The 26,732-nt window shown below is 25.8% G+C and overlaps 3 protein-coding genes across 10 annotated transcripts in view; 2 read left to right on the forward strand and 1 right to left on the reverse strand.

Moving 5' to 3' along the window:
- LOC127278369 (alkaline phosphatase-like) overlaps positions 1–6,643 on the forward strand; it is a 74,778-nt gene extending 68,135 nt beyond the window's left edge. The window contains exons 8-9 of the mRNA XM_051300073.1: positions 1,982–2,103; positions 3,640–6,643. Of these exons, the coding sequence (XP_051156030.1) occupies positions 1,982–2,103; positions 3,640–4,017 (500 nt within the window). The 3' untranslated portion in view covers positions 4,018–6,643. The remainder of the gene's footprint in view (positions 1–1,981; positions 2,104–3,639) is intronic.
- A 1,158-nt stretch (positions 6,644–7,801) lies between these two features.
- On the forward strand, positions 7,802–12,060 carry LOC127278374 (centromere-associated protein E-like). 2 transcript variants are annotated; one of them, XM_051300081.1, is made up of 7 exons: positions 7,802–8,084; positions 9,011–9,179; positions 9,365–9,665; positions 9,933–10,180; positions 10,288–10,395; positions 10,988–11,163; positions 11,423–12,060. In XM_051300081.1, the coding sequence occupies exons 3-7, from the start codon at positions 9,484–9,486 to the stop codon at positions 11,729–11,731; spliced, it is 1,023 nt and encodes a 340-aa protein (XP_051156038.1). In that variant the 5' UTR covers positions 7,802–8,084; positions 9,011–9,179; positions 9,365–9,483; the 3' UTR covers positions 11,732–12,060. The 2 variants fall into 2 exon arrangements, with proteins under 2 accessions (XP_051156038.1, XP_051156039.1); XM_051300082.1 differs by having other exon boundaries at positions 9,368–9,665.
- A 705-nt stretch (positions 12,061–12,765) lies between these two features.
- Positions 12,766–26,732, reverse strand: part of LOC127278367 (calcium-transporting ATPase sarcoplasmic/endoplasmic reticulum type) — a 33,376-nt gene continuing 19,409 nt past the window's right edge. For 5 of the 7 annotated variants that reach the window (XM_051300064.1, XM_051300065.1, XM_051300067.1 and 2 more), the window contains exon 13: positions 19,593–26,701. In XM_051300064.1, the coding sequence (XP_051156021.1) occupies positions 26,501–26,701 (201 nt within the window). In that variant the 3' untranslated portion in view covers positions 19,593–26,500. Of the gene's footprint in view, positions 15,485–15,662; positions 16,426–19,592; positions 26,702–26,732 lie in introns of those variants that run through there. The other 2 variants (XM_051300071.1, XM_051300070.1) reach the window with 2 other exon arrangements.

Raw genomic sequence — 26,732 nt, forward strand, 5'->3', positions numbered from 1 at the left:
TTTTTAATACAATCCGATTAATTTTTTATTTTGTCTTCCGACATATTGGATCCGCCATTTTGAACTTTGAAAAACTGATGTCAGATTCGTAATCAGCGACCCCGAAAACCCCTGGGTAACATGGTTTAGACGAATTTGCCCATTTTTAGTTATTTTGATTCGGTATATTGGATCCGCCATTTTGAATTTTAAAAAACTGATATTGAATTCGTAATCAAGTCTTACATTTTTTTCAATTCTTTAAATCATAATAATATTCAAATGTTAATAAATTAAATTAATCTATTAATTTTATTGAACAAAATTATTTTTAATTTTAAGTGTGGTTTGTTTACATACTAGACAATAAGTTGTTGATAATACAAAAAGAAATACATGAAAATAAACAGTATAGGATGAAAACAGAAATTCGTGGAAATAATATAATATAATATAATATAATATAATATAATATAATATAATATAATATAATATAATATAATATAATATAATATAATATAATATAATATAATATAATATAATATAATATAATATAATATAATATAATATAATATAATATAATATAATATAATATAATATAATATAATATAATATAATATAATATAATATAATATAATATAATATAATATAATATAATATAATATAATATAATATAATATAATAATTTACATTTGATATATATTCAATCTATATCTATTTTATTTTAATTTTATTTCTTGAAATGTTATTGAAGGATTAATAAACTGTCAAGATGTTGATCAACAAGTTTCATTGTATGCGACACGAAATTCATAATTATTTTTATATTGTGTCGTGTAGTTCAGCCCCACGATACGATTCTCAAATTTTTATTGTGTCTAGTCGCGCCACGATACTTTTGGAAATTCGTAAACGTGTCCAGTCCTGCCACAATACGATTACAAATTTCTAAATGTATCGTGGTTCGCCACGATACAATTATGAATTTCTTAACTGTGTCGGGTCGTGCCACGATACGTTTGAAAAGTTTTAAAAGTGTCGGGTCTCACCACGATACTTTTAATTGTTTTCAAACGTGTCGAGTCGCGACACTACACGGACACGACACAAATATTTCGAGACAGTCCCTGATATATATATATTATTCTTGATGGCTTTTCTTCGAAACTCTAAACTTTATTTTCAAGCTAAAGAAACCAATTATCTAAAACACACTTTGCAAAAAAGAAGAAGAAAAAATCCCTGAGGAATCGTAGATTCCTTTGAAATTTTAAAGTGATTTCGTGAAGCCACTCATTCCTTCGAGAACATTTCTGGCGCCGTCTGACATTGCTGAGAGTTTATTTCTTCGAATCGGTTCTCCATGCAGCATTAACCGATCTAACTATAATTACAGGATTCTGGAAAATTAAGACTTATTCCAAGGACCAATTTAATTAAACGACATTCAAAACCATAGCTCATATTTTGAAACTCACTTCAAGAAGTTGAGAATATGAAGTTGACGAATGAAAACAAAAAAAAAAGTCATTGAAATAACACCTGAAACAAAAAAAAAGTGGTGCGAATGTTTAATTTCACTTTGACTTACACTTTGACTAACTTTCCATTTTCCAGCGGAAAATTTCAGTGACAATCAAAGTGAAAGTGAAAATGAAAGTTAAAGTGACAGACAAAATAAAATTATACAATCGCACTACAATAATAACCCAAGAAAATTAAAATCGGAAAAATGTTTTAATAATAATATGTTAATCTTTTTTGGAGATTTTTTTAATATTTTTTTTACGAATGAGAATTGTCATTGAGGTCAAATGCAGCGACAATTCACCGTCAATTGAATAACAATTGTTGTATTACAAGTTGAATATTTATTTCAATTGTTTGTTCTATTTTTATATCTGAAAAAAATTCCTTTTTTTGGAAATTTAAAAAAAAATATTTTTTAAATTCAATACTAAATTATAATTAATTCCATAATTGAAATTAAATATGCTTTCAGGATCAGACAGCAAAGTTTCAGATGTCGATGGCAAACCTTATACAACTCTTTTATACAGCAATGGTCCAGGTCATACAGACCCAAGATCGATTGTGCGGGAAGCTGGGAAAGATTCCATTCAGGTAAAATGAATAAAAAAACAAAAAAAAAAAATTTCGCACGGTTTTCCTTCCAATTTCATGACAATCAATCGCTCTAGTTTTACGGGGACGAAACATGGAGAATCGCGATATTAAACTTGCCGCTTAATCCATCAACCGTATATGTCGAAAATACCTATAATTGTATGTGTATATGTGCAAATATCGGTTTTCGACACTCTATTGGAAAATATTTTATTGATAAGCCAGTGAAGGTGAAGAGATTCTCTTACGCTTATATTCGTATATAGATTTAATACCTCTGAGAGTTTCAGCGACCTCAATTCTAATATTTATTTCTACATGAACTATCTTCTGATATTTTCTATCCAACTAAACACAAATCTATTTCATTTATCGATAAAAAAGAAGCACAAAGTATGTATTTTTATTTAATTATCTTTGATTTTATAACCATTTAATTTTTTAAACGAAGAAAATTAAGAAAATAGGCAAAATTTTAATATTTTTGAATTATTTGCAATAAAATAAAAAAAGCAAACATTGGAAATAAAAACAAGGTGCAAAGAATTTATGCTATTCAAAAACCGTTTTCTTCATCTTCATTACTAACGTAGAGAGAAAGATAGAAAGAGAGAGAGAGAGAGAGATCTTTAAGGTAGCAGTCATTGGAAAAGCAATTTTTCACAGGATTGCCGAACATTACCCATCCATTTAGGAAAGGCGAAGCTCTAGTCGCCGCAAAGCTTTGAGCTCGGCAAAAGTTTCGCAAACGTTTTCAAGAAACGAGCTCAGGGTGTAAATAACTGTCTCTTTCACTTCTCTATATATTCTCTTATTTCAATAAACTCCTTCTTTAAACTCAAGGCATAGCTAAATCTCATCTATATACCTTAAGGGCATTCATAATATTTTATAAAAATTATAAAATCTTTCAAAAGCAAGAAAAAGTATATATTTTCTTTCTTTTCCCCAAAAAGAAGCTTTCTATATAATATTTATAATTCTTATATCCTTGTATGATCCTTATATCCTTATAATCACCTATTTCTATTTGAAGACAGTAAAATACCATAAAAATTTTAAATTATTTATCTTTCTATTATATAATTAACACCAAATGAAAAATTAATTAAATACAATTACTTTTGTAATTTTTTTTAATAATGTAAAAGCAGCACATGTCAAAAAGTTAGCAAAGGAGAATTTTTTTTTTAATTACATTAATTTATTCTCACTTGCACGAGACTTTTCTAATTCGAAATGAATAATTTATTTCGTCTGGCATCTTGCATTAAGGAGCTATTGGGAATTGCGGTAATGGATCCTAATGTCGGTCAGAGAACCAAAGCGGATCGATGTATACTTAGTTACTTTAAATTATAATTACATCGTTAATTATATTCTTCGTTTATAATTCAATCTTCTTAATTATTTTACTAATGTTAATATAATGCTTGAGATTATCCTCTGTCATTATATTGCGTCAATAAATTTAAATTTTTTAACTAAATTTCATAAAAAAAATTAAGAAAATATTTTTATTATAAATTTCAGAGTTCTGGTGTTCCAAGAACATGGGCAACCCATGGCGGTGAGGATGTGCCAATTTTTGCAATTGGACCATTGGCAACAGTCTTATTTTCTGGTAGTGTGGATCAGAGTTACATTCCACACGCAATTTCGTATGCCGCATGCCTCGATCATCATGCCAGTCGTTGCTCTAGAGAATCCGCTTTGAACGATACTATTGCTCCAATCAGTTGTCCTTCTGCTGAACCAAATAGTGCTGCTATATCTAGTGACGTGATGAACGACCAGGCTCGCAATCCACCAACAAAATCAATTGCCACCGCCAATCGTAATCATCTCATCACTAATACCCTACTGATAAAAACACTCTTATTATTGTTACTATCGCTAACGGAAAGTTAATGTTCATTGTGGACCAAAGTGATCACTCAATAAGATAAATCTTGTAAAAAAAAAGAAAGAAAGAAAAATTGTATTACCCATTGAAGGAGAACTGTGACTAAAAAAAAAACTCTGGCTAGTTCTACGCGCATCTAGTACCAGAGGTGTTAATAGTTAGAATCTATCTAGAAGTAATCAGTTTTTCTATAAAATATATACTTTAAGAGAAAGGCAATGGTAAAGATATTATTTAGAATGTTGTATTCGACGGTTATAGTATAGTTGCGCGGACAAATTGTTCAATTTCCCCAATGATAATCGAGGGTTCGAATCCTCGGACCAACCATTTTTTTCTGCATACGATTTTTAAAGAAAATTATTTTCAATTGTTCCATTAATTGGACAGAAATGGAACTAAAATGGTATTAGAAATAATTCTTAATTTCTCGCTTCTTACTGGGAAATCAAGAACCTTGAAAATTCTTCCACTTACAAATATGGCTGTATGTTCTTTTTAAGGTTAGTATAATTCTAATTATTGGTATTTTTTATTAGATTTGTAATAATTAAAAATTCAATTAATTTTTAAACACTTATTATTATTAATGATTTCGTTCGCGCATCTCAATCATTATTTAAGATTCATTCAGGCATGCTCTGTTCACTCGAGAGTATACGCAAACGCTGATTGACTGTCCAGTTCATTGGAGAGATTACGCGATTCGCTAATTGACTATTTCACCTATCAGGCAGATTGTGCGAATGCTGATTGCTTGCACTGTTGAATGAAAGGTCACGCAATCTCTAATATCCTCCCATATATTCAAAGATATAATTTGAGATTTTACATTTTTTGCATATGAAAACTAATTTTTGAGAACAAAAACTCAATAAGAACAATTATTGAAAATCAAATTATTTATTATTGAAAATTAAAAACTAAATAAATTCCATAAAATTAAAAATCACAACATTCTAAATTACTATTTCTTTACTGTAAACTTTTCTCAAAGAATACCAGTCGAAAACCAAATGATCTCATCATTAATTATTTAATTTATTATTTAAATCCTTATTTGCAAAAAAACTTATCACAAAAGAATATTTTTTTATAATTTCTTGTTCCATTTTCTTTTAATTATTTCATTAAAAGCACTCTGTCAATTTTATCATAAATTCTAAAAAGAATAAAATTTTAATGTGCTATTAAAGCAATAATAATAATGAACGAATGTTTTTCTAATAATATAATTTTTCCATAATACTTTATTTACAAATAAAGTATTGTGAATAAAATAAAATTTCTTAAAGTTCAGATTCTAAAAAAAATGTAAAATAGAAAAATTAATTCCTGTTTCAATTGTCAAAAAAATAAAAGATATTGTTTATGAAATTTATTTAATTATATTTGTAATATAATCTAGAAAATGTTCATTTAATTTTAATTTAAAAAAAAGGGAATAAAAGTTTCAGGGATTTATACCAAATCTTTTGATACGAGGAATATTTAATTATACACAGCGTTAATAATAAAAAAATATTGTGAAAAAAATAAATGGAGTAATTTAAAAATGAACTTTTAGTCACTGAATTTATTATAACCGAAACTTTTATTTAAAAAAAAAAGGAAAAATATCAAATACATGGAATATACATTTACTAGTCAAACAGAATTTTTCATGCTTTTAATGAAAATAAAATATACCCCTTTATCTGTGTTGGAACAAAAGAAAACTGCTTTTACAGATAAAAAGATAAAATATAAAATACTTTATCTCGTATCTTTAAGATTTAGGTAAATATTTCTGAGAAACTTTTTCTTTTATTTAATTCTATGAAATAAATCTTATTTTATTCAATTATATTACCCTAAATTCTTTTTTGAACTACTATTAAAATATTTTTTAATTTAATATACAGCTTTTTGGGGAAAAAAATATGAATCAGCAAGAAATTTCTATTATACAAAACAGAGTTAATTTTTTTTTCTTCTTCCCCTATTGTGAATCATTTCAGACTCCCGCAAGAGTGATTAAATTCTTCAAAAGGAAAAAAAAAATAATACATGAGCGAATATACTTTTGTGTAAAGGGAAAAATTTGTAAAAGAACTTCCGTACAATTGAAGAATTTACTCATGAGTGCATTAAACGGTAGAAAAGAAGCGATAACGAGCGAATCGAAAAAAAAACCAACAACATCCAATTTTTTTCTTCTTCTAAGTGATATAGAAGAAAAGCGATGTTTGTGAAAATGTAATCGTATAGAAACTTGTATATAAAGTGTATATGTAATTTAAATTAAAAGACATCTTTTTCAAAACTTAATAGATATTTTACAATACTGCAATTTTAATATATACGTAATTTATATTATTATTAGTTTTATTAATTGAATTTTTTTTTATATTATCCTTTTCTAAAAATTAAACATTAATTTTTTTAAATAAAAAATAAATTAATATTGTAGCACTTTTCGAAATAAAAAATATTATCCGATAATTATCATTGTTAATAGGTCCTTTCATTTATTAAATCATTATTATAATATTATTATTCCAATAAAATATTGTTATAAATTTTATGAAACATGATTCGATAGTAAACAAGATTATATCATTAAATAAAATAATAATATTAATTAATTTTGCTTATTTGCATTATGTATAAAATTTTTAATCAACAAAAGAGATTTTTATATTTGTACAATAAAATTTATAGGTATTAATTATTATTTTCTTTTTAATTAAAATAAAACATTCTTGTCTGATGAGAATATAAACACATGTAATTAAATAAATTTCATGAAAAATACAAATATTAACTTTTACTAGGAAATATTTGAATTCTTAGCAAAATAATAAGTAAAAATTAACAATTTAACGCAAAAAATAATTTCTTTTAATTTATTCAATTAAATACCAAAATTTTGGCGAAAATAATGATTTAAATTCTATTTAATTAAATAAAAGAATGTTAACTATTTTTGATTATAGAAATTAAAGAAAATTTATAAAAAAATTAATAAATAATGAAAATTTAAAAAAAAATTTTGCTCAAAATATTTAGTTTATTCAAAACAATTTTGCACAATCAATTTATTAGAGTTTTAATTATTTTCTGAATGCGCATTTTATCTAAAATATTTAACACACTACTTGAAGTTATAAAATGAAAAAAAAAACTTTTACAGAATTTTATTGCTCTTTGGACTGGTTGTTAATTGATTTTAAAAAAACTGCCTTTTCAGAAAAATTCTAAAAAAAATTCTAATTAAATGTTACTGTTCGTAATTTTTACTATTTTTATTTTATTTACAATATAAAAAAAAATATTTTTAATCCAGGTTAGAATTTATAAGAATTGTTACGATTGTATGAAATTTTGCGTGAATAATATTTATAAAAAAAAAGTTTATTGCATATTTTTATTCAAAAAAGAATGTACTAAATGTCATTTATTCTATATATATATAAAATAAAATAACAATCAGTCTATAAAAGCCTGTATTTAAAATGTGAAAAATACAAAAAAAAAATGAGCTCACAATATACTCATGTATACATATTATTAATACTGTAAATAACATGCACACTTATTACTATGTATGGAATTTTATTATACATATATATAGTTATAATATATATCTGTATCATATATTGTTTCTTAAAAAAAAGTATATTTAAAATCGTAAAATTAGTGTCAATAATTATTTCCTTTTCCTTAATTCCTTTGACATTTTTCGATTTTTTTTTTATAATTATGAAGGAAGTAACAAATTAAAAATTTAAACTGTCAGTTGTTTACTCAACCTAAAAGTAATTCCAGTGTAAATTTAATATTTCCACCAATATTAGATAATAATAATGCCAAAATTAAATAATTACATTCTAATGTCAATTATTGGTGATTTGAAAGAATTAGTTAATGTTAGTAATGAAATTTATCCATTGATTGGAAATATCGAACATCAGTCATGGAAATTCCCAAAAAAAAATTGTAGGAACATTAACGTCCTGGAAATTTTAGAGCTTCACAAAGGAACCGCAGGCGAAATGTACATCCTGCTCCTTGAGCTTGCTTACGACAGGTGCTTTACTTCGTATTTTATGACTCGATTTCGACTCTTCTCTCTATTTTCCTTTACTCAACGCTTTAAATGCCCATATCAAGTTTTTCTTTTTTATGATTTTCAATCACTATTTTTCAATCAATTTATTGATTTCTCTATTTTTTTTTATTTTCCTATATACATAACATTTATTAGCAATTTATTTATTACATAAATATTTTTAATAAATTTTCCTATGCGCTTTTTTATATTAAATTAAATTCCATAAAAATATTTATTAATAAATTTTTCAATCATTTTTTCTTTATATTAAAAAAATTTATAGATTTCAGAAATAAAGAAAATATGAATATTTCAGTAAAATAATTTCTTCAGAACCTTTTTTTATATTTGAATCTAGTTGAAAGTTAATAAACTATAATGAAAATGAAAAATTTCCTAGTACTCCAACTCTTATTCAAAATGTACAACGTTATTTCACCTAATTAACCCTTTCATTCGTTTTGTATAATCCAGAAGATTCTAATTATTCCACGAATCTAATAAGTGAAAAAGGGAGTGGGAGAAAAAAAAAAGAAATGTTACTCTCGAGATTCGTTGTACATACTGTAATTTATAACAAGTGCAATTCATTATTGCATCTGCATATCTTGCAAGTGATATAACATTTTCATTTCCCTCGAGTACTCATCAGATATATTTTTTTTTTAAATGTAAAAATTCAAGTTATATTATCTATTCGAGTTCATTTTTTTTAAATAGAGAACAATTTATAAATAATTAAAATCATGAATTTTGATAATAAATGCCCCTTTAATTAACATAAACTCATTAATTTATTTTGTCGCGATATTGAAAAAAAATTACCAATAACAATATCTATTGAATTTCATGCTAAATTATGTGCAATATATTTACACATATATGACATGTTTTATGAGCAGAATTAATTTTGTCTTGCGGCTTATCGTTGAATTCATGGATATTTATCATACCTTGGAGGATTATACAAAAGAAATTAAAAATTTTAAGAGGCCTAAATTTATGTCAATAGCCGCTATCATTCAACTCGTTTGGCAACGACTCAAATTATTTCCCGAGTCCATAAAAATTGTATGTATCAATTTTTTTTAAATCAATAAATTCTTTACACATTAAAAATTCTTTTTATTGAAAAACAAATTTCTCTTTTTTCAAAAATCAAATTTAAAATTTTTCATATATCGATGGAAAATGCCTTTTTATAAAAAAAAAAATTGCGCTTTTATTTCTGACATTTTTTTTACGACCGACTGGAGAAGTCTTCAGGAGTAAAAAAAAATAAAATAAAATTTGAAATCTTGAGTCTTTCGAGGGACGAACCACTTAGACTCTTATGCCGTGCATTTATTCGAGTGGAATGCATATCTAGGCGAAGATGAAAGACATGGACGACAAATCGTTCACCGAGAAAATCTCACGAGGTTCCCAGGCCGTCAGCGGTTGTTTCAAAGATTGTCGAAGTTGTTCCCTCGCCTCGTCTACGATTCTCGACCTGGTAAAAGAAATCGAAATTACGTTTCACGAATATAAACTCCAATCTTTTGCTGCCAAGGAAAGGTATTAAAATAAAAAAACAAAATTCAATTTTCTACTGTGAATAGTAAAAATTTTTGGGCTAAATAAAAATCAAATTTTAATAGAAATAGAAATTTTAATAGACAACTTTAAAATTATAATTAAAAATTAAAAAAAAAAATTTTTTTATTAGTTTTTTGTGCATTATAAAAGTAGTTTTTGAAATTTTTAAACTTTTAAAAGAAGGACAAAAAAGAAGAAGGTAATAAATTGAAGTTCCACTGATCAACTGATGAAAATCCGTTTCAGGGAACTTAGCAAGTTTGGTCTCTGGGATAAGAGCCAATGGGCTGTAATGAGCAAACTGGCGGAAGCAATAAACCAGGACGTGAGGATCATTCTGAATCTCGTGCAAGATAACGCGCGAATCAGCGAATCGGTGAAAAGGGATCACGATAACACTATGAAGAGATTACAAGTGAATTTGAAAAGCAAAATATCTGAACTTGACACATTAAAATTGAAAAATGTTAATCTTGAAGAAAAAATACAAAATGGTAATTAAAAAAAAATTCTTTTTTTAATTTAATTAAAATAAATATATCCTAATCAGAAAATCGATTAAAGTTTATAAAACGCTTTTCGCATTGACCCACTTTTACAGTTGTGTCTGAAATGGAAAAAGTGGGAAACAATCAACTCGAAACAGAGCAAAAAAACATTGACTTAATTACAGAATTGCAGGAAACAAGAGGACAAATGTCTAGTCTCGGTTTGTAAAATTAAACCTCTGGGTTAAACATTTTTTTTTCTAATGAGGATCTAACTAAAACTAATAAATCTCTAGAAAAAAAATTTATTTAAAAAAGAAAAGTATTTTTCTTAAAAAAAAATCCTCCCAAAAAAGATCAATTTTTAGATTGAAAAAAGGAAATGGAATTGTCGTGTCAAATGATAAGAAAAAAAATTTATGTTTGTCTTAAAATCAAGATGGTAGAGAAAAAAAAGAGAGAGAATATAATATTTATGCTGCATGTAAAGTAAAAATGTAAAATGCACAAGTTTTATGAGTTATACTCTCCATACATTATGAGATATAAAATATATATATGTCAAATGATTCCTGTTGCAAGCTTTACTTTAATCCTTTTACGATTTCATTCAGTCTTCTTTTTCTCCTCGTACAAACGAATAGAAAAATTGTTCTCTTTAAAAAGAACAATATATATTTTGCTATTTAATAATAATTTTTCAGTTTTTTCATAATTAGTTTTTAAACAACAACAAACTTAATAATATTAAAATATTCTTTTTTTTAATTCAAATAAAAATATTATTACATCTCTATTCTTTTTTTTTTACAGTAGAGTGTAATCAAATAATACAGAAACAATTAATAGAAGTGATTATTACAAAAAGTTCATTGGAAAAAACAATTGATACACTGAACAATCAATTAGAAATTAATAAAGAGAAATCAAATTTCGAGATTCAAAATTTACATGATGTTATAAGTAATTTACAACTGGAAAATATAAATGTAAGTTCAGTAATAAACAAAAAATATTGAAATTTATAAAATATTTTAAAATTCGTTTTTACAATCAATTTCCAATTCTAATAATATGATATATATAAAAAGTTACATTCACTCAGAAAGTAACAAAACTTTCTAGTGGAGAGTACAAACCTTATACATATTTAATGAAGAAAAAGTAATTATTCAATTTTTCTGAATTATGAAAATGTGACAAAAAAAAGGAACAAAAAAATTGATGAGAAACAAATTTTATTTTCAGATAAAAAGAGAATTTGAATGTAGAATTGCAAAACTAGAAGAGAAAGTGTCGAGAAAATCCTTGACTAACAGGAATAATCAGAATTGCAGATGCACAGGAAGTGTTGAAAAGTTGACAAAAACCAATTCTAACAGTTATTCACGAATGAAGTCAGTCGTGAAATCTGAGGATAACCCTGAAGTAGACATGACGCAGCAATTCAATTCAAATCAGCAGAAAATCAAAGAACTCACACGACAAAATGAGAGACTATCAAAAACAATTGAACGACTACGTGAATATCGACTCTGTGAAATTGAAAAAAAATAATTAACATAACAAATTTCAATATCACGAAATTTTTAAAATTATGTTTTTTTGTTTTTAACATATATAAATAATAAAGCATATTTCTCTCTATTGAATTATAATTAAAAATGAAATGTTTAAACAGTTAAAAGGAATAAGATCAATAGAATATAAAATGGAAGCATGATTCTCGAAATTTTAAAAGAGAAAAAAGTGACTTGTTTACTTTAAACGTTTAAGTAATTCAGCTATCGTTCTTTAATTAATGCTCTTGAAGAATATTGTCAATATAATAAGATCTCTGAATATTGGAAAAATTCAAAAAGTTTTCAGTTTCAGTAAAATGTGCATTGCCGCTTAAAATCGATAAATATTTTTTCAATGACTTATTTTTTCTATTCGTGTAACTTCCCTTTAAAAGGGAAAAAACAATCTCTTTTTTCATTGTTCTATTATTTAATTTTTTCATTAAAAATAAAAATTCTTTTTAATAATAATATATAATTAGTGAAATTCGCAGAACCGTAATCAAATTCCACGAATTCCGCGAAATTAGGACACGGAATTCGCAAAATTAGATCACAGTTTTCGCGAAATTAGGTCACGGAATTCGCGAAATTATATTTTTTTGTCACTAATAATAAGCAAATTTTTGTATAACTTTATATTTTATTGTTCTGTATACAGATTTATATATTTTATTCTTCTATATATTATTTTATATAAAATATGTATTTTATAATTTATTAAATTCTATTAAATTGATTTAATAACTTTTTTTCAATAATAATATATAATTATTACTAAAATTTGATGACAAATATGATATTTAATATTTATGATTAAAAATACATGTCAAGATATATACGCAAATAATTTATTAATATAATTTTTATTTAATTAATTAAATTTTAATTGTCATTGAATTTTTATTAATTTTTATTTTAACTCTATAAGAAAGAGATAAAGATTTTAAATGTTATTTTTAAAAAATTTTTCTATTGGTTATTAATTTTATTTTTTTTACAGAAAGGTCACTAAACTCAAAAAAAAAATTAGGAAATGTCAACATAACTTTATTCCTTGAATTTTTGTCGTTTATAACGTCCGCACTAATGGGACGTTTTTTTTTTCTTTAATGATTTAGCAGAAATCATTACATTAATTTTATTTATTATATGTGACATTACAGTCAATTATTACATTAATCAAACACAAAGTGAAAAATCACAGATCATGTAATTCTGCATGAGGAATCAATTAAAAATTTTTTTTTTTATATTTTAACAATAACAAAAATTTTTGTAGACTTAGAAATTTATTTAATAAAGCAAAACAAATGACAAGTTACAAAGTGTTACTTACTATAACAAAGTGTAACAAAGAATTAAATGTAAAATAAAATGTAAAAATATAAAATTTTTATGTCTTCGAAAAATAATTTTTTATTTATGAAAAAAATTATTTTTTTTTAAGTTAAATTATAAAAACTTTGTGCTAAAAATGTATTAATTCTACTGTAATGTTCACCTGGTTGACAGAATGATAATCGTAATTGTAAGAATAATATTAATAATAATTAAGAATAGTAAATAATAATAATAATAATAATAATAATAGTAATAATAATAATAATAAATATAATTATAGTAATAATAAGAGTGCAGTAATCAGAGTGTAGCAGAAAGAATATATGTAACAACGTTGTATGTATACTTTTTATACTGGCTTGGTTTAAAATATATATTTTCTTTCTACTTTTTTTCATATAATATATATATAATATATATATATTATGTATATATTTACAATAATTTGTCTCGTACAAGATTTGTTATCATTGTAACATTACTTGTAAGATAAAACTTTCGAGCCTAATTATTTATTTATAATTTAACAATTAATTATTTATTTCTCTTTGATGTTGACCTTTGATGGGGGTGGGGGGAAATAATCCCCGGATATTTTATGTTTCACATTTATTTATTTTTTATTAAAATGTGAAAATGGTCTTTTCCAGCGCATGACGGATCTTGATGCGCGAGATCCGTCTAGAATTTCCATTAATTTAAATGAAAATATCACTAATAATATATATAAGATGGAGATTATCAAATTTGCACACGAGTTTTTCTGTAGTGAAGGGGGGGAAGGGCACTCGTTGGTACACTTCTCGCGTGACTAAAACATTCTCGTATAAACCATTGTAACCATCCTTTTTTACAAGTTGAAAGAAGACATCTCCTTCGAATCCATGATTTCATTAATTATTTATATATATATACGTCTTTATTATATCCCCTCTGATAAAGGAACAAGACGGAACAACAAAGATATGAACGATAGTTATCATTTTTTTTTATATTAAAAAATTTTGTCAGCCTTGGGGACTCGAACCTCAATTGATGTGTTTGAGAGAACAATCGACTCCTTTAATCCACGCGGCCACTAGTCAACTATAGGTTTCTTTTTTATTATTATTAATAACTGAACATCATTCGTTTTCCAAAGGCCAAAATTAATTGGAAACGATTGGATATCAGCAATGTTAATATTTCGAAAACTATAAATAATCTTGATATTATAATGAAACGAATATGTGCACAAATGATACTGAGACGTATGGTTTCTTTTGCGATATAATTCATTGACAAAATATTAATAATAATATTGTCATTTGTAAAAAATAAATTCGATCGACTTTAATTTGAATTTCCCGCCAAAATTTAAGCGGGGAAATTTAAATATCAGTTTTCTTTTTATTATCCTATAATGACAATATTGGTCGAAATTTTCTTCTTTAAAAAAAAACTATTCGTTTATAAAAAGAAAAAGAAAAAAAAAGTTCTAAAAGTCCCATGTAAACTTAAAGTAAGTGAAGAGTTTGTGAAAATGGTGTTACTTTGCAAAATCCAACGAACAGGACTTTTTACTGAAAAAAAGAGAGAAAGAAAAAAAAAGAAGGGCGACGGTCGATGATGTGGTTGGTCGACTATGGTGGCTTAAAAATAATGCTTATAAAAGTGGAAAAAGCTGTAAAGTGTACGGGTTGCATGTACGTCTGTATGAAAGCTGCGTGGTTATATAACGGTAAGCGGATAAAGAAGGGAAAGAAAAAATTCGAGAAAACATTGCTTAAATAAAGAGGACAAGAAATGAAAAAAAAGATATTAAAAAAAACAAATTTAATCAAAAAGTTTCAAAAACTTAAAAGAATAAAATGCAAAAAAAAAATTATAGGTTATGCTTATGATGAATGTAGAACTATCATAAACATAACCTAAAATTTTTTGCTTTGCAGATCAAATGAGAATGCAAAAAAAAGAAGATAAGCAGACTTAGTACTGTAAAACGAAAGGTATTAATTTAATACCAACTTTAGGTACTAAATTGTTATTTGGTTCTATTTAGATACCTAAAATCGGTACTGTTTTAGTACCTTCTTTTTGCAGTGAAGAAGAAAAATTAATAATTGGAATTTTTTTAATTAAAGGATTAATGTTTTTTTTTTATCAAAAAGCTTATTAGACATAAAATAGGAGTTATTTCTCCCGCGTCTAGCGTCCCGCATACGATTATTATGGTTATATAACATTAGAATATTGCTTGTTGGATTATCGTGTTGGCTGTGATTATCGGCGACAGTAGCTGTAGCCTATCATGGCGCGAGTTATCTCCCTTGCGAATAACGGGGAAGCTTTTGACAGTGTGCAATAATTGGCATGGATGATATTGCGTGTTGGCTTTACCACTTGTCGACCACAACCTCGCCCACTGTAACACACATAATATACACACACAATGATTGAATTAAACCTCTCAGGATGATTTGCAAACGCCATAATCAATGACACCACAAATGATATCTATATATTATTATTATTAAATATTTATATAAATAGATCAATTCGGGAAAGAATGAGATCTTTTTTTTGAGAGAGAGAGAAAACAGTCCTGGGACCCAAAAATCTCATTTTATCTAAATTATTATACACTTGTGGATTATTTGGATATTACAATAAAATTGTATACAATAAATTGTATTTTGTTTTTTTTTTTTTTTTTGACAGTGTTAAATGGAGAGTAGTTTTTTAAGATGGAGAGATGAGAATGAGAGAGATAGACTTGCCTTTTCTGTCTCATTCTCATCTCCCCACTCTATTCGCTAATTTTATTCTCCGGAAACAATTTATCAATAATTGTAATTACAATTGTAATCTATATATAGAAATACTATTTTGAGTTGAACATTTCCATCAATCCTCGGCCCCTTCTTGGTCCTTGATCAGCGAGAGTCTTTGCTTGTATATCACCACTTGAAGTGTCCCTGTGCTATTATTATTATTATTTTTTTTTAATCGAAGGAAAAGAGAGAAATGTGGGAAATTAAAGGAAGGATGATTTTTAAAATTGAAAAAAAATAAATAAAAAAGAAACATTGTCCTTCTCTCTTTGCCTTTGTTTTCTTTTTTATATTATAAAATTTTTTTTTAAGGGACATATTCAGTCTGGAAGGATAGTCATTATTTGACGACGAGGAGATTATTGTTTAAAGAGGGATTGGTTTCTTTTTTTCGCAAATTTTTTTTTTCAGTTTGCCACACGCAAATGTTGTGAATTGTTTGACAATATATGTTTATCTCCTGTGCGTGGTTGCAGGTGCCGAATCAAGCGGCGGCTTGGAGTTTACTTCGTTGGCTTGACGGCTGGTGCAACTGTGAACACATGGTTTTAACTGGGTTATCTTGACTGGCCTATTTAACATTTCTCCTTTTTGGCACTAAAAGCGAAAAGCTATACTGAATTCTCTGAGTGAAATAGAATTTATTTGCTCACGTTTGTGTCGGCTCGTTAGTTGCCTAGCGTGTCAGTGAAAATCGCAATCGTATTTTTTTTCATTATGAACCACGTCTTAAAGAAAAAAATGCGAATTTCATTTTGACTTTCACTTTCACTTTCGTTTTCACTTTCATTTTCATTTTTCATTTCTCAGTGAATAATTCCAATCGAAATCAAAAGGAATGTAAAAATGAAAGTCAAAGTTTCTCGACAGCTAACGGAATTTCTATTTTCGTTTTTTTGTAAAAATGAAAATAAATGAAAGTATTAATAACTAATTACTTATTATTGAATTTCTATAATTTGTCATTGTTAATTTACAAATTAGAAATTTGCGATTTTTCGAACTTCAATTTTCTTTTGCATAATTTGAAATAAATGAACCTTTGTTCTTTTTTAATAAAAGTAGTGTATACTCGTATCTTAACAAGAACCCAGAATCAACAAAAATTACTGTTTTTGTAAAATGCATAAATCTAGAAAATTTTGATAATACACGAAATATATTTTTTGATGGAGCACCAGAAACATTCAACTGGAAAATAAGTTTTTTTATATATGAATTTCTGGAAAAAAATTTTGTACTATTTTACTCATTCATAATTTTATGACATTTTTCATAATTTCATTATACTGAGATTTTGAAATTTTTTTATTAAATTAAAAATTTGTTTCTTTTTCTTAATTGATATATATATATATATATAAACTTTTTTTTGCAATTAAAAATAAATATTCTCACAATTTTCATTTTTATTCAAATTAAAATTTATATAGAACATCGTGAATGAATTGCAATTAAAAACGTATATAAATTTTGTGGAAAATTTTTTCAAATTTCACTCTATATATTTCTACGAGAGAATGTTTCAAGTTATATTTAAATCGCTTTAAATTATAAAGTTAAAGCCGGGTAATTTTATAAATTATTCTCATTTTCCAAGTGGAGTGAATCATTTATCATTAGAGTATAAATAGAGAATTACTAATTTTTCAAAAAGAACTATGTGAAACGATAGTTGCAAAAGAAAATTGAATCCATTCTAATTAATCTTCTCAAATCTCATTAAAGCTCGAATTCGTTGCCACTACTGAAATTCTTTTAACTTTCAATAAAATAGAAAATTACAAAATTTATTAATTAAATTAAAAAATTAATTATTAATAAAATTTAAAAAAGTTATACTTATTAAATTTTTTTACAAAAAAAAGTGAAATGTGATTAAATTTTTCCAATTATACAAAAAATTAATATTTTTTGCAAATTAAAAAAATGAAATCGATATGAATCAATTTGTTTCCAATATGGAATGATGGAATAAAGAAAAATTGTTTTTTATTAACAATATGAGAAAACTTTTCTCTATATAAGTAAATGTAAATTTTTAAAGCAGAAATATTTCATATATGATATATTTGTGAATAATCATTTTGAAAAATATTTCTAAATGCAAAAAAAAGCATAAATTGACAAAAATTTACAATATAGCAGCGCCAAAAATTAAACGTAATAGAAATAAATATACTCTACCTTTTTAAATCCAGAGTTACGACCTCGAAGTCTTGCTTTCCTTTTGGACGGAGTGGACTAACAGTTCAGCAGGCAGGAAATATAGCAAAGAAAAACGAAAAGCTACGATCGGGGTCAACTTTTGGATAATCTTGCCATTCGGGATTTTCATGTAACCATGTATATAAATAAAAAATGTATATTCAACATTAATTCAATTGATTTCAGAGATGTAAGTGCAAAGAAATTGTTTAAATTTAATTTCTTGCAAATTTTTAAAAATTACAAATTATAATGTAATTCAATTATTTTTTTTTATAATATTTAAAAAATAATTCTTTAGACAATAAACTTACATCCCTGTTCATGCATTATGAAAAAAAACAATAAGATTTGAGAAGAAAATAAAGACACAGATGTACCATTAACTAACATTCAATAAATAATTGAAACATTTGAAATTGTGAGAAAACATTTAAATTTGATTAAAATATGGCAAAGAATAACATTTTAATGTGACCCCTGATCTGTATGTAATTAGCTGCGCAACATGTTATCTTATAAAAATAGACAATAATTTTTAAAATAAATGACTAAATCGAAGCAAAAATTAAAAATTGTTCGAATTATTATTCGTCTGACATTACAAAATCCAGAATCATTCAAAAAAAAAAAAATAAAAGTGATATTAATTTATTTTATTTTCTTCTTTTTAAGAAAATAATTTGAGAAAAATAATTATATAAAGGGAGAATAAAAAGTCTCAAAAGAAAGATCCGTTTCTTTCTTTGAAATGATAAAACAATGGTTTTAAAAACTTTTAAAAATGCTACATGAGACTTTAGAAACTTTTAGTCGTAATAAAAATTGATGAGACTGGATAAAGTAATTCCACACCTGAATAATTATATGGTATCAAGGATAAAGGAAGAGCGCACGAAAGCAGAAAGATTCAAACGAAAAGAAAATCAACGCCTCTATATAATTCCCAAGAAAAAATTATTTTTGCAAATTATATTACAAGTTTTTTTCTCCTTTTTTTTGATTAATAAAAAATGTCATTAATATTCAGAATGTTTTTTTAATTTTTTTTTAATCAATTATGAAATTCCGTGTCAGTAGTAGAACTAAATTTTAGTCAGACAAATATTGTTTAAATTTGTCAGATATTGAGTTTCAGTAGTACAAGTCAATTTTAGGTGGACGAAAGGTTAAAAAAGTTGGCAGTAGTAAATTTAAAACAAAGGATTAAATGAATAAAATACCTAAACATATTTCAAAACAAAAACTATATAAAAGTAGAGAAAAATATAATAAAAAAAAGTATAAAACAAAAAATGAAAAAAAAAATTTGAAAACAAAAATTTTTTCTTGGGATATTGATTGAATTATTGATAGGAGCTAAAAGTAGAAAAAAAATGGAAAATAATTTCATAACTGTATTGAAGTTTGTTGCCAGCAGGTATAATGAAGGATTGTTTAAAATAGCCGCATGAACTTATTAGTAGGCCGATCATTGACTAAAAACAGGCATTAGTAACACATTATTATTATTATTATTATTATTATTATTATTTTTTATTATAACAAGTAGGCAATGCACTAGAGGAATAATCCTTATACTTTCACTTGTTATAATATTTTTCCAGTTAATCCTGGCATTCCATGATGTACATTAGAGATAAATAAGACGATAAATAAACAAATCGTTGCTAGTTTAAAAAAAAAATTCGTCGAGCCTCGCTATTGACTCATCAATGAATCCCATGACAATACATACCAAATATATATGTATATATACACAATACAGATCGCATCTTTTTTCAAATCATGATTTAGTCGAAAAAGCCATCTTATTCGTCAATATATTAAATATAAATAAAAAAAATAAATTAAATTAGTTAAATAATTTAATTTACGAATCGAATTTCACAAAATAAAAACAATTAATGACAATTAATTTTTGTTTATATTATTTAAGAATTTTGTCAATAAAAAAAATGTTATCACTGTTTTGTAAAGATATAATTTATTTTAGAATTTATTAATTTGGAATTCGCAAAAAAAGCATTTTCTCAATAATTGGCTGATAAGAGGCAATTTGACTGGTATCTCGTAATATTATAGATGCGTGCTCTGCATACAAAATTACAATAATTAAATCGGGTACTAACGATCCCGTTGAGAGGTAAAAGGTCATTGAATAAATTCAGATTTGACACCGGGCTCGGATCATTTGGAGCCACATTATTGGCATTTTGATGACGTTTACAGAAAATCTCTCTCTCACATACACACACACACAAACACACACCCATACACACATATCGCACTTTTGCCAAACTCTGTAATAACTAATATACATATAATTATATATTTATGTAATATATAAATATAAATTTACATATTTAATTAATAAATTTATATTTTTTATATAATATATAAATATATTATTATATTTCAATATATCTATATATTTATTCATTTATTTAATATTTTGTAATAATAGGTACTTCCTGGACTCAAGAACGCACAATGTGTCTGCTTTCGATCAAACACATTTCGTAGCAATTAATTGAGCACAGCATTTTAAAAGATTTTTTTTTTTTGTTAAAATTTATCGTCAAACATTTGAAAAAACAGAAAAAAAAATTTCTAGTCTATATTCTAATTATTTTTTTCCCCCTCTTGGACGATCAGATTGTTAAAATTGTTTTAAAAAATGTGATATTTCCTCCTAGAAATTTATCAAAAAACTCCCTATTTGTTAATGCTTAATTAATTGATTATACAAAAATTCGTAGCTCTGTATAAAATCACAATATTGTCTTCAGTACTGCTACCGTTTTTATCCGCAGGCAGCTCTAAAATTAGTTTTCTCAATTTTTCAGATAAAACTTGTCTACCCCAATTTTTCATTTCCGGAGACCTTTTTCGCAAATTGATTTCAATCTTATATTTCATTTTCAAATTAATCTAAAACTATCTTTTTCTTTTCTCAAAATTTAACTAAAATTAAAAAAAAACAGAAAATTATTTTGACTCATAATATCAATCTAAAATCTAATATATATTTATAAAAATATTAAACTTTTTTTATGATCACGTGACACATAAAAACGTCACCTTTCAAGACATTAAAAATTTTCAATATTCCTTTTGGAATTTCACTTTCGAGAAATGATTATTTTTCTCTATAATAGGAAAAATGTCTCGACATGTGACGTCAAGAATGTGTCAAAACGCTCATAAAAATTGTTCGAATGAAGCTATTTAAAAAGAGAAAAAAAAAATCGAATCCCTCCCGTCCAAGAGATGAAATAAAAAAAAATGAAGATTTTTCTGTAGACGACATTTGCAAAAAAAAAAAATAATGCGATTTTTCTTCAATTTTCCCCCCCTCTATTAAGTTGAGTTTTGGCCGTGCCAAAGTATCATGCCTTAATTATTTAACATTATTATTATTATTATAACTCTAAATATACATGAAAAACGATAAATTGCTTCTCACAATAATATTATAAATTTACTATATCGATTTGAAGAATCTTTGTACCGATTACTATTTATAACCGCGGTACTCAAAATCTCAATCATTTTTCCACCCCCAAAAAAAAGAAGGAAAAAAACCAAAAAAGATTATGAGACATTTTTTCTAAAATAGGATTGATATAATAAGCTACTGATAATAAGCTGCAAGTGTTATACTTAAAATTTTTAATGTGTAAGTTTCGTTTTAATTGGGCATTTATTAGCTTGATTTTCGAGTTGAAATTGGCGAACTCGGCAAAATTTAATTTTCGAAATTCAATTCGAGCTGAGAATATGAGACATTTTGAGTCGCATTGCTCGTGCGAATGTGTCTCGTGTGGTCGACCCATTCCTCAAACCCCGTCATCAGTCTTGTTACGTTTACTGGGGCTCAAAATTAGGTCACGCACCTTCGGAAGTTCAAAGTGAATTTACATGCTCGAGTTCTAATACATTTTCTGCATTACCAAGTCTAATATGTCAACGAATAAACAGTAATCCTCTTTTATGTAAAATTTACACACGTTTAAATTTCACTTAATCACGCAAAAATATTCTGTCAATTTTTACAAAGATTCCTTTCTCAAAAAAATAAAAATAAAACTCGTCATTAAATTTTTGTTTAACTCGAATTTTAATTTCTTTTGCGAATTTATAAAAAAAATTTTTTACAAAATAGTAAATACAAAAAAAAAATGCAGTACTGACAAATAAAAAAAGAGTTCATTTTTTTCACGATTATTTTTTGAGACAATAAATATATTAAATGTAAAATGATATACCAGTTTTTATAAAAAGATTCCAGCAAGCAAAGCGCACAAATGCAAGTACTAAATTACTGTCTACTAATTTTTTAAATATAAGTTCAAAAGACTTGTTCATTAATAAAAGAAAAAAATATTCCAAGAGAAGGGGAAAAAAAAATTTATATTTCCAAGACAGAAGTAATTAAAACCCGATTAAATAATTTTCCGGAATTTTGAAAGCAAAGTGAAGAGAAAACGGAATTTCCTTTTCATAAAGCGTAATTCTCGCGTGTTCTTTCAAAACTTTTTTTCCAGATAATATTCACGGCTGAGTTAAATTAAAATTCAACCGTCTCTTTCACACATAATTATCTCGTTTTTTTTGTAACAATATCAATGAGTACAAGTCTTTAAAAACTTTTTTTTTTTAATTGATGAAAAAAAAATTATTTCCAAAAATTTTACTTCGAAATGAAAAATAAAAATTGACGAAAATAAAAGTTAAAAACAAAAAAAATTAATTACTTTACACACTCATATAGTTTTCTTTTCTTCCTCCAACAATCACTTATACAACCAATCATTCACTAAAAAATTCATCAAAAATCGTTCTGAAAAACTCACGCCTTTTTTCTACCCCAAAATAATTTATCAATTTTGTGTAATAATAAATTTACATATAGAAGATTCGATAAATCGAAAAGATTCTCCTTTTTAAATATATTTATAAATTTTTGTAAGATATTTTTAAAAAGATAATTCAATTTCGATATATACCAAATCTTACAAAATTCTCGGAAAAAAACATTGCAAATGGAATTTTAAATAGTTGCCATTATGATTGAGCAATAAATATATCATACAATTAAAAAAAAAAATAATATTACGATAATTTTATCAAGCACTTAAAAATTATCAAGCATGCAAATAGATCGAGAGAAAAGATTGAAAATTATTTTTTTATAACCAGTAATTACAAATATTAGGAAATAAAAATTATTTTCATAAAATAAAAATTCAAACAAATGAATTATTGATTTAGATGAAAATAATAATTTCCAACACATTACGAGTTAAACTTTTCCTTTCAGTTGAGATATTTTAATTGCGCTAAAAGTCTTGATTTTTTTTAGAAATGAGGCAAACTCTAAATTGAAAGGAAAACTTCAGCCAAAAAAAATAATATATGCGAAATTTCTATTTACACAAAACGAAATCAAAAGAAAAAAATCTCTATTTGACTTATTTGTAATTTCTCTACTATATTTTTAATTATAATATTAATTAATTTTTAGTAAGAGAAAATTTTTTGTATTCCTTAAAGTCTTGGTATCAGTGGTAGAAGTAAATTTTAATCAGACAAATATTTTTTAAAAATAACGAATTTTTGTTGTTCAGTAGTACAAGTCAACTTCAGTCAGACAAAGCTTTTTAAATCGATTGAAAACTTCAACAGTAGTAACAGACAGTTTCAGTCAGACAAAAATGTTGATAAAAATCTTACTGTCAGTAGTGGAACTAAATTTTAGTCAGATAGATATTGTTTAAATCTGCCGAATATTGAGTTTCAGTAGTACAAGTCAATTTTAGTCAGACGAAACGTTTTTAAAAATTCGCAGTAGTAACAGTCAGTTCCAGTCAGACATAATTGTTGATATTTCTGTAAACTTCTGTATCAGTAGTAGAAGTAAATTTTAGTCAGACAGAATTAATTTTTTGAATCCTCACTATTTAAAAAAAATATTTAATGACAAAAAAATTAAAAAATTCTTTCATTTATTATAAGTAGTCAAAGAAATATTTAGTCAGACTAAATAAAAATTATAGTAAATAGAAATTCCCCATTATATTAAAATTCAATGAAAAAAAACAGTTTTTTTTTATTTTTACCAAAATTTATGAATTTTTGTCATTTTTCTGACACTATTAAAAAAGTACATTGCAAATTCTTTGTCAGGATGTGATAGGAAGCGAGAGAGACGCACTGTGATCAAAAGATATACATGCATAAAGTTTTGAAATAGAGGAAGACATGCAGGTTTCTTTTTTTCGTTTTTTTTTGGTTTTTGTTTTGTTTTTACAAGCCTAGAGCACATTAATTCAAAGTTGATGCACAATCTTTGATGTGTCACAAGTGAATGAAATATCATCAGTGACTTCTTGTTTCACATTTTCATTTTATTACTAAAAGTGCATCCAAAGCCTAATATATAGAGCGAATACGAGTAAAGCCATATAATGAAAACCAAAAAAGCTTATAGAGACAATGACAAATTAATATTTCCAAAAAGAACATCAGAAAACATTTACTTTTCAACAGTCGGATTATGAAACAATATATATAGGCAAAATAATAATTTAAAAGCAGTGGCTAATTAGATACAGCAATTAATTAGCGAAATTTAAAATAAAATATATTTTCCAATTCCCACCAACGATTTCGCCATTTAAATTGACAAAAAAAAAAAAAAGGGAAAAATGAAAAAACAAATTATGCACGGCGAACGAACGAACAAACTTCTCAACGGCTTTCGTAACATTATGTACAGCATTGTAATCGCTATTTTGTTATGTACAATTAAATATTTTATAGAAAAAACCTCTTTCTTATTTTCTAGGAAAAATCGTATAAATAGATGTTTCGAGTCGTTTCTCACTAATTATATTATTATTACATATATATAAGCTAGCGTAACGTGTTTATACTTCCTCGAAATTCGAATAGTATACGTTAAGTGCAAATGACATTAGAATAAAAATTCTTAACATCTTCACTACACTTTAATATTTATATATATATAAAGATCAACTGATGCAAAGGAGCAGCCAGTTGGAAACATTTATTGTATATATAGAGATATAAGACACGATCACCGTACGAAATTTGAGAATTGGCTGAGAATCGGTGGATGGAACATGCAATTAGTCAGTGTATTCTAAACTACACTTTTTGTCATTTTAATTTTTTTTTCACTATTATTAAAGGGCAAAAAGCGTATTTTATTCAATATTTCATTTCATACTCGCATCCAAATATTTCTATTTGAAAAATGTTAATAAAATTTTACTTATTTAAAAATTTATATGTCAACTCATTAAATGATGCACATCATTTTAATTGATATGTTCTTTTTCTTTGTACATCTACAAAAAAAACTACCACAAATTTCTCTCCCTTATTATAATCATCGAATCATTCTCAAAATTGCACAATATGAAAACTAAATTATTTTATATTACAACTAAAGAGAATATATTTTCTTTCAAAAAATGACATCTAAATTCGTCAACTAATAAATAATATTCTCGTGATAAAAAAAAAAAATAATTGACTAGAAAATAATTTTACTATTCAATTTACTATTGAATTTACAAAACCTCATTATGCTTATTGAAATATAATATTATTTTTATCATATCAATTAAAGATGACGTGATATTTTTTTCAAAATAAAAATATGCGATTGCCAGTAGAAAGAGAATAATGCCCACTAATTGTACAGGTGAATGAACATCGTATTATTTTTTTTTACCTTCGCCAAAATTGTTCATGAAAGAGCAGCCTAGAAAATGTGAAAAGCAATAAGCGTGTAAAACATTATTGGCATGAACGGCTTGAAGTTTAAGAGAATTGTTTGGAGAATTTATTGTCTAAACCGAATAGTGCTAAAATGTTAGTAATGCTTCTTCTTCTTTTTTTTAAAAGGCACTCGTATAAAATAATAATAACATCTATCGTATTTTGTCAATTATACGATTGGGCGGGTACTTTGAATCGCTCAAAATATCACAATGTGAAATTTGAGTTAGCGGCGACATCTGCCGGGGTACGATGTGATGGGCGACCAGGCAATGGTGGACCACGTTCTGATCGATATTTTTTTTTTTTTTTTTTTTGCTTTGCACTGACTAACACCATGCGTAACGGTCAAATCGGTTAAAAATCTCAGACTTAGACACACTTCATTAATTAATTCAATTTTAGGCTTTGTTTGTTTGTTGTTGTTTTGTTTTTTTTTTCTCTCTTCATGCGCAAGTCGAAGAGAAAATTCATTTAGTTAAATGCAACTGCAAGTCCAAGACGGATGCCTTTTCCTTAGGAAAAGTATCCCTTAATTAAACTAATTTTTATAAGAATGAAAAAAATTTTTTTTCCTGGATGATCTAGATGGGGCAAATAAGTAAAAGTCCAAAAAACACGGCCCACATTAGAACAATCCAATGAACGGTGTAAATTGGATTCTCACCGTCTGTAATTTTTCTGGCAACAAATTTAAGTGTTTCATCAAGAAGCACCACGGGAATTGAGAACTTCATTACTGTTATCCATTCTTCGATTGTTAATGGCGTCACTTGGAATACGGACTGAAAATAAAAGTTAAAAATATTATACATT

This window comes from Leptopilina boulardi, unplaced genomic scaffold (genome assembly GCF_019393585.1).
Source record: "Leptopilina boulardi isolate dan_hultmark-lab unplaced genomic scaffold, ZJU_Lbou_2.1 LbouV2_202, whole genome shotgun sequence".
In the NCBI taxonomy this organism is placed as follows: Eukaryota; Metazoa; Arthropoda; class Insecta; order Hymenoptera; family Figitidae; genus Leptopilina; species Leptopilina boulardi.

Bases quoted from the DNA above. Each gene is read 5' to 3' on its own strand.
- LOC127278374 (XM_051300081.1), top strand. From the start codon at position 9,484: ATGAAAGACATGGACGACAAATCGTTCACCGAGAAAATCTCACGAGGT. The intron at 10,181-10,287 runs GTAATTAAAAAA...CCACTTTTACAG, and splicing joins TGAAGAAAAAATACAAAATG to TTGTGTCTGAAATGGAAAAA. The intron at 10,396-10,987 runs GTTTGTAAAATT...TTTTTTTTACAG, and splicing joins AGGACAAATGTCTAGTCTCG to TAGAGTGTAATCAAATAATA.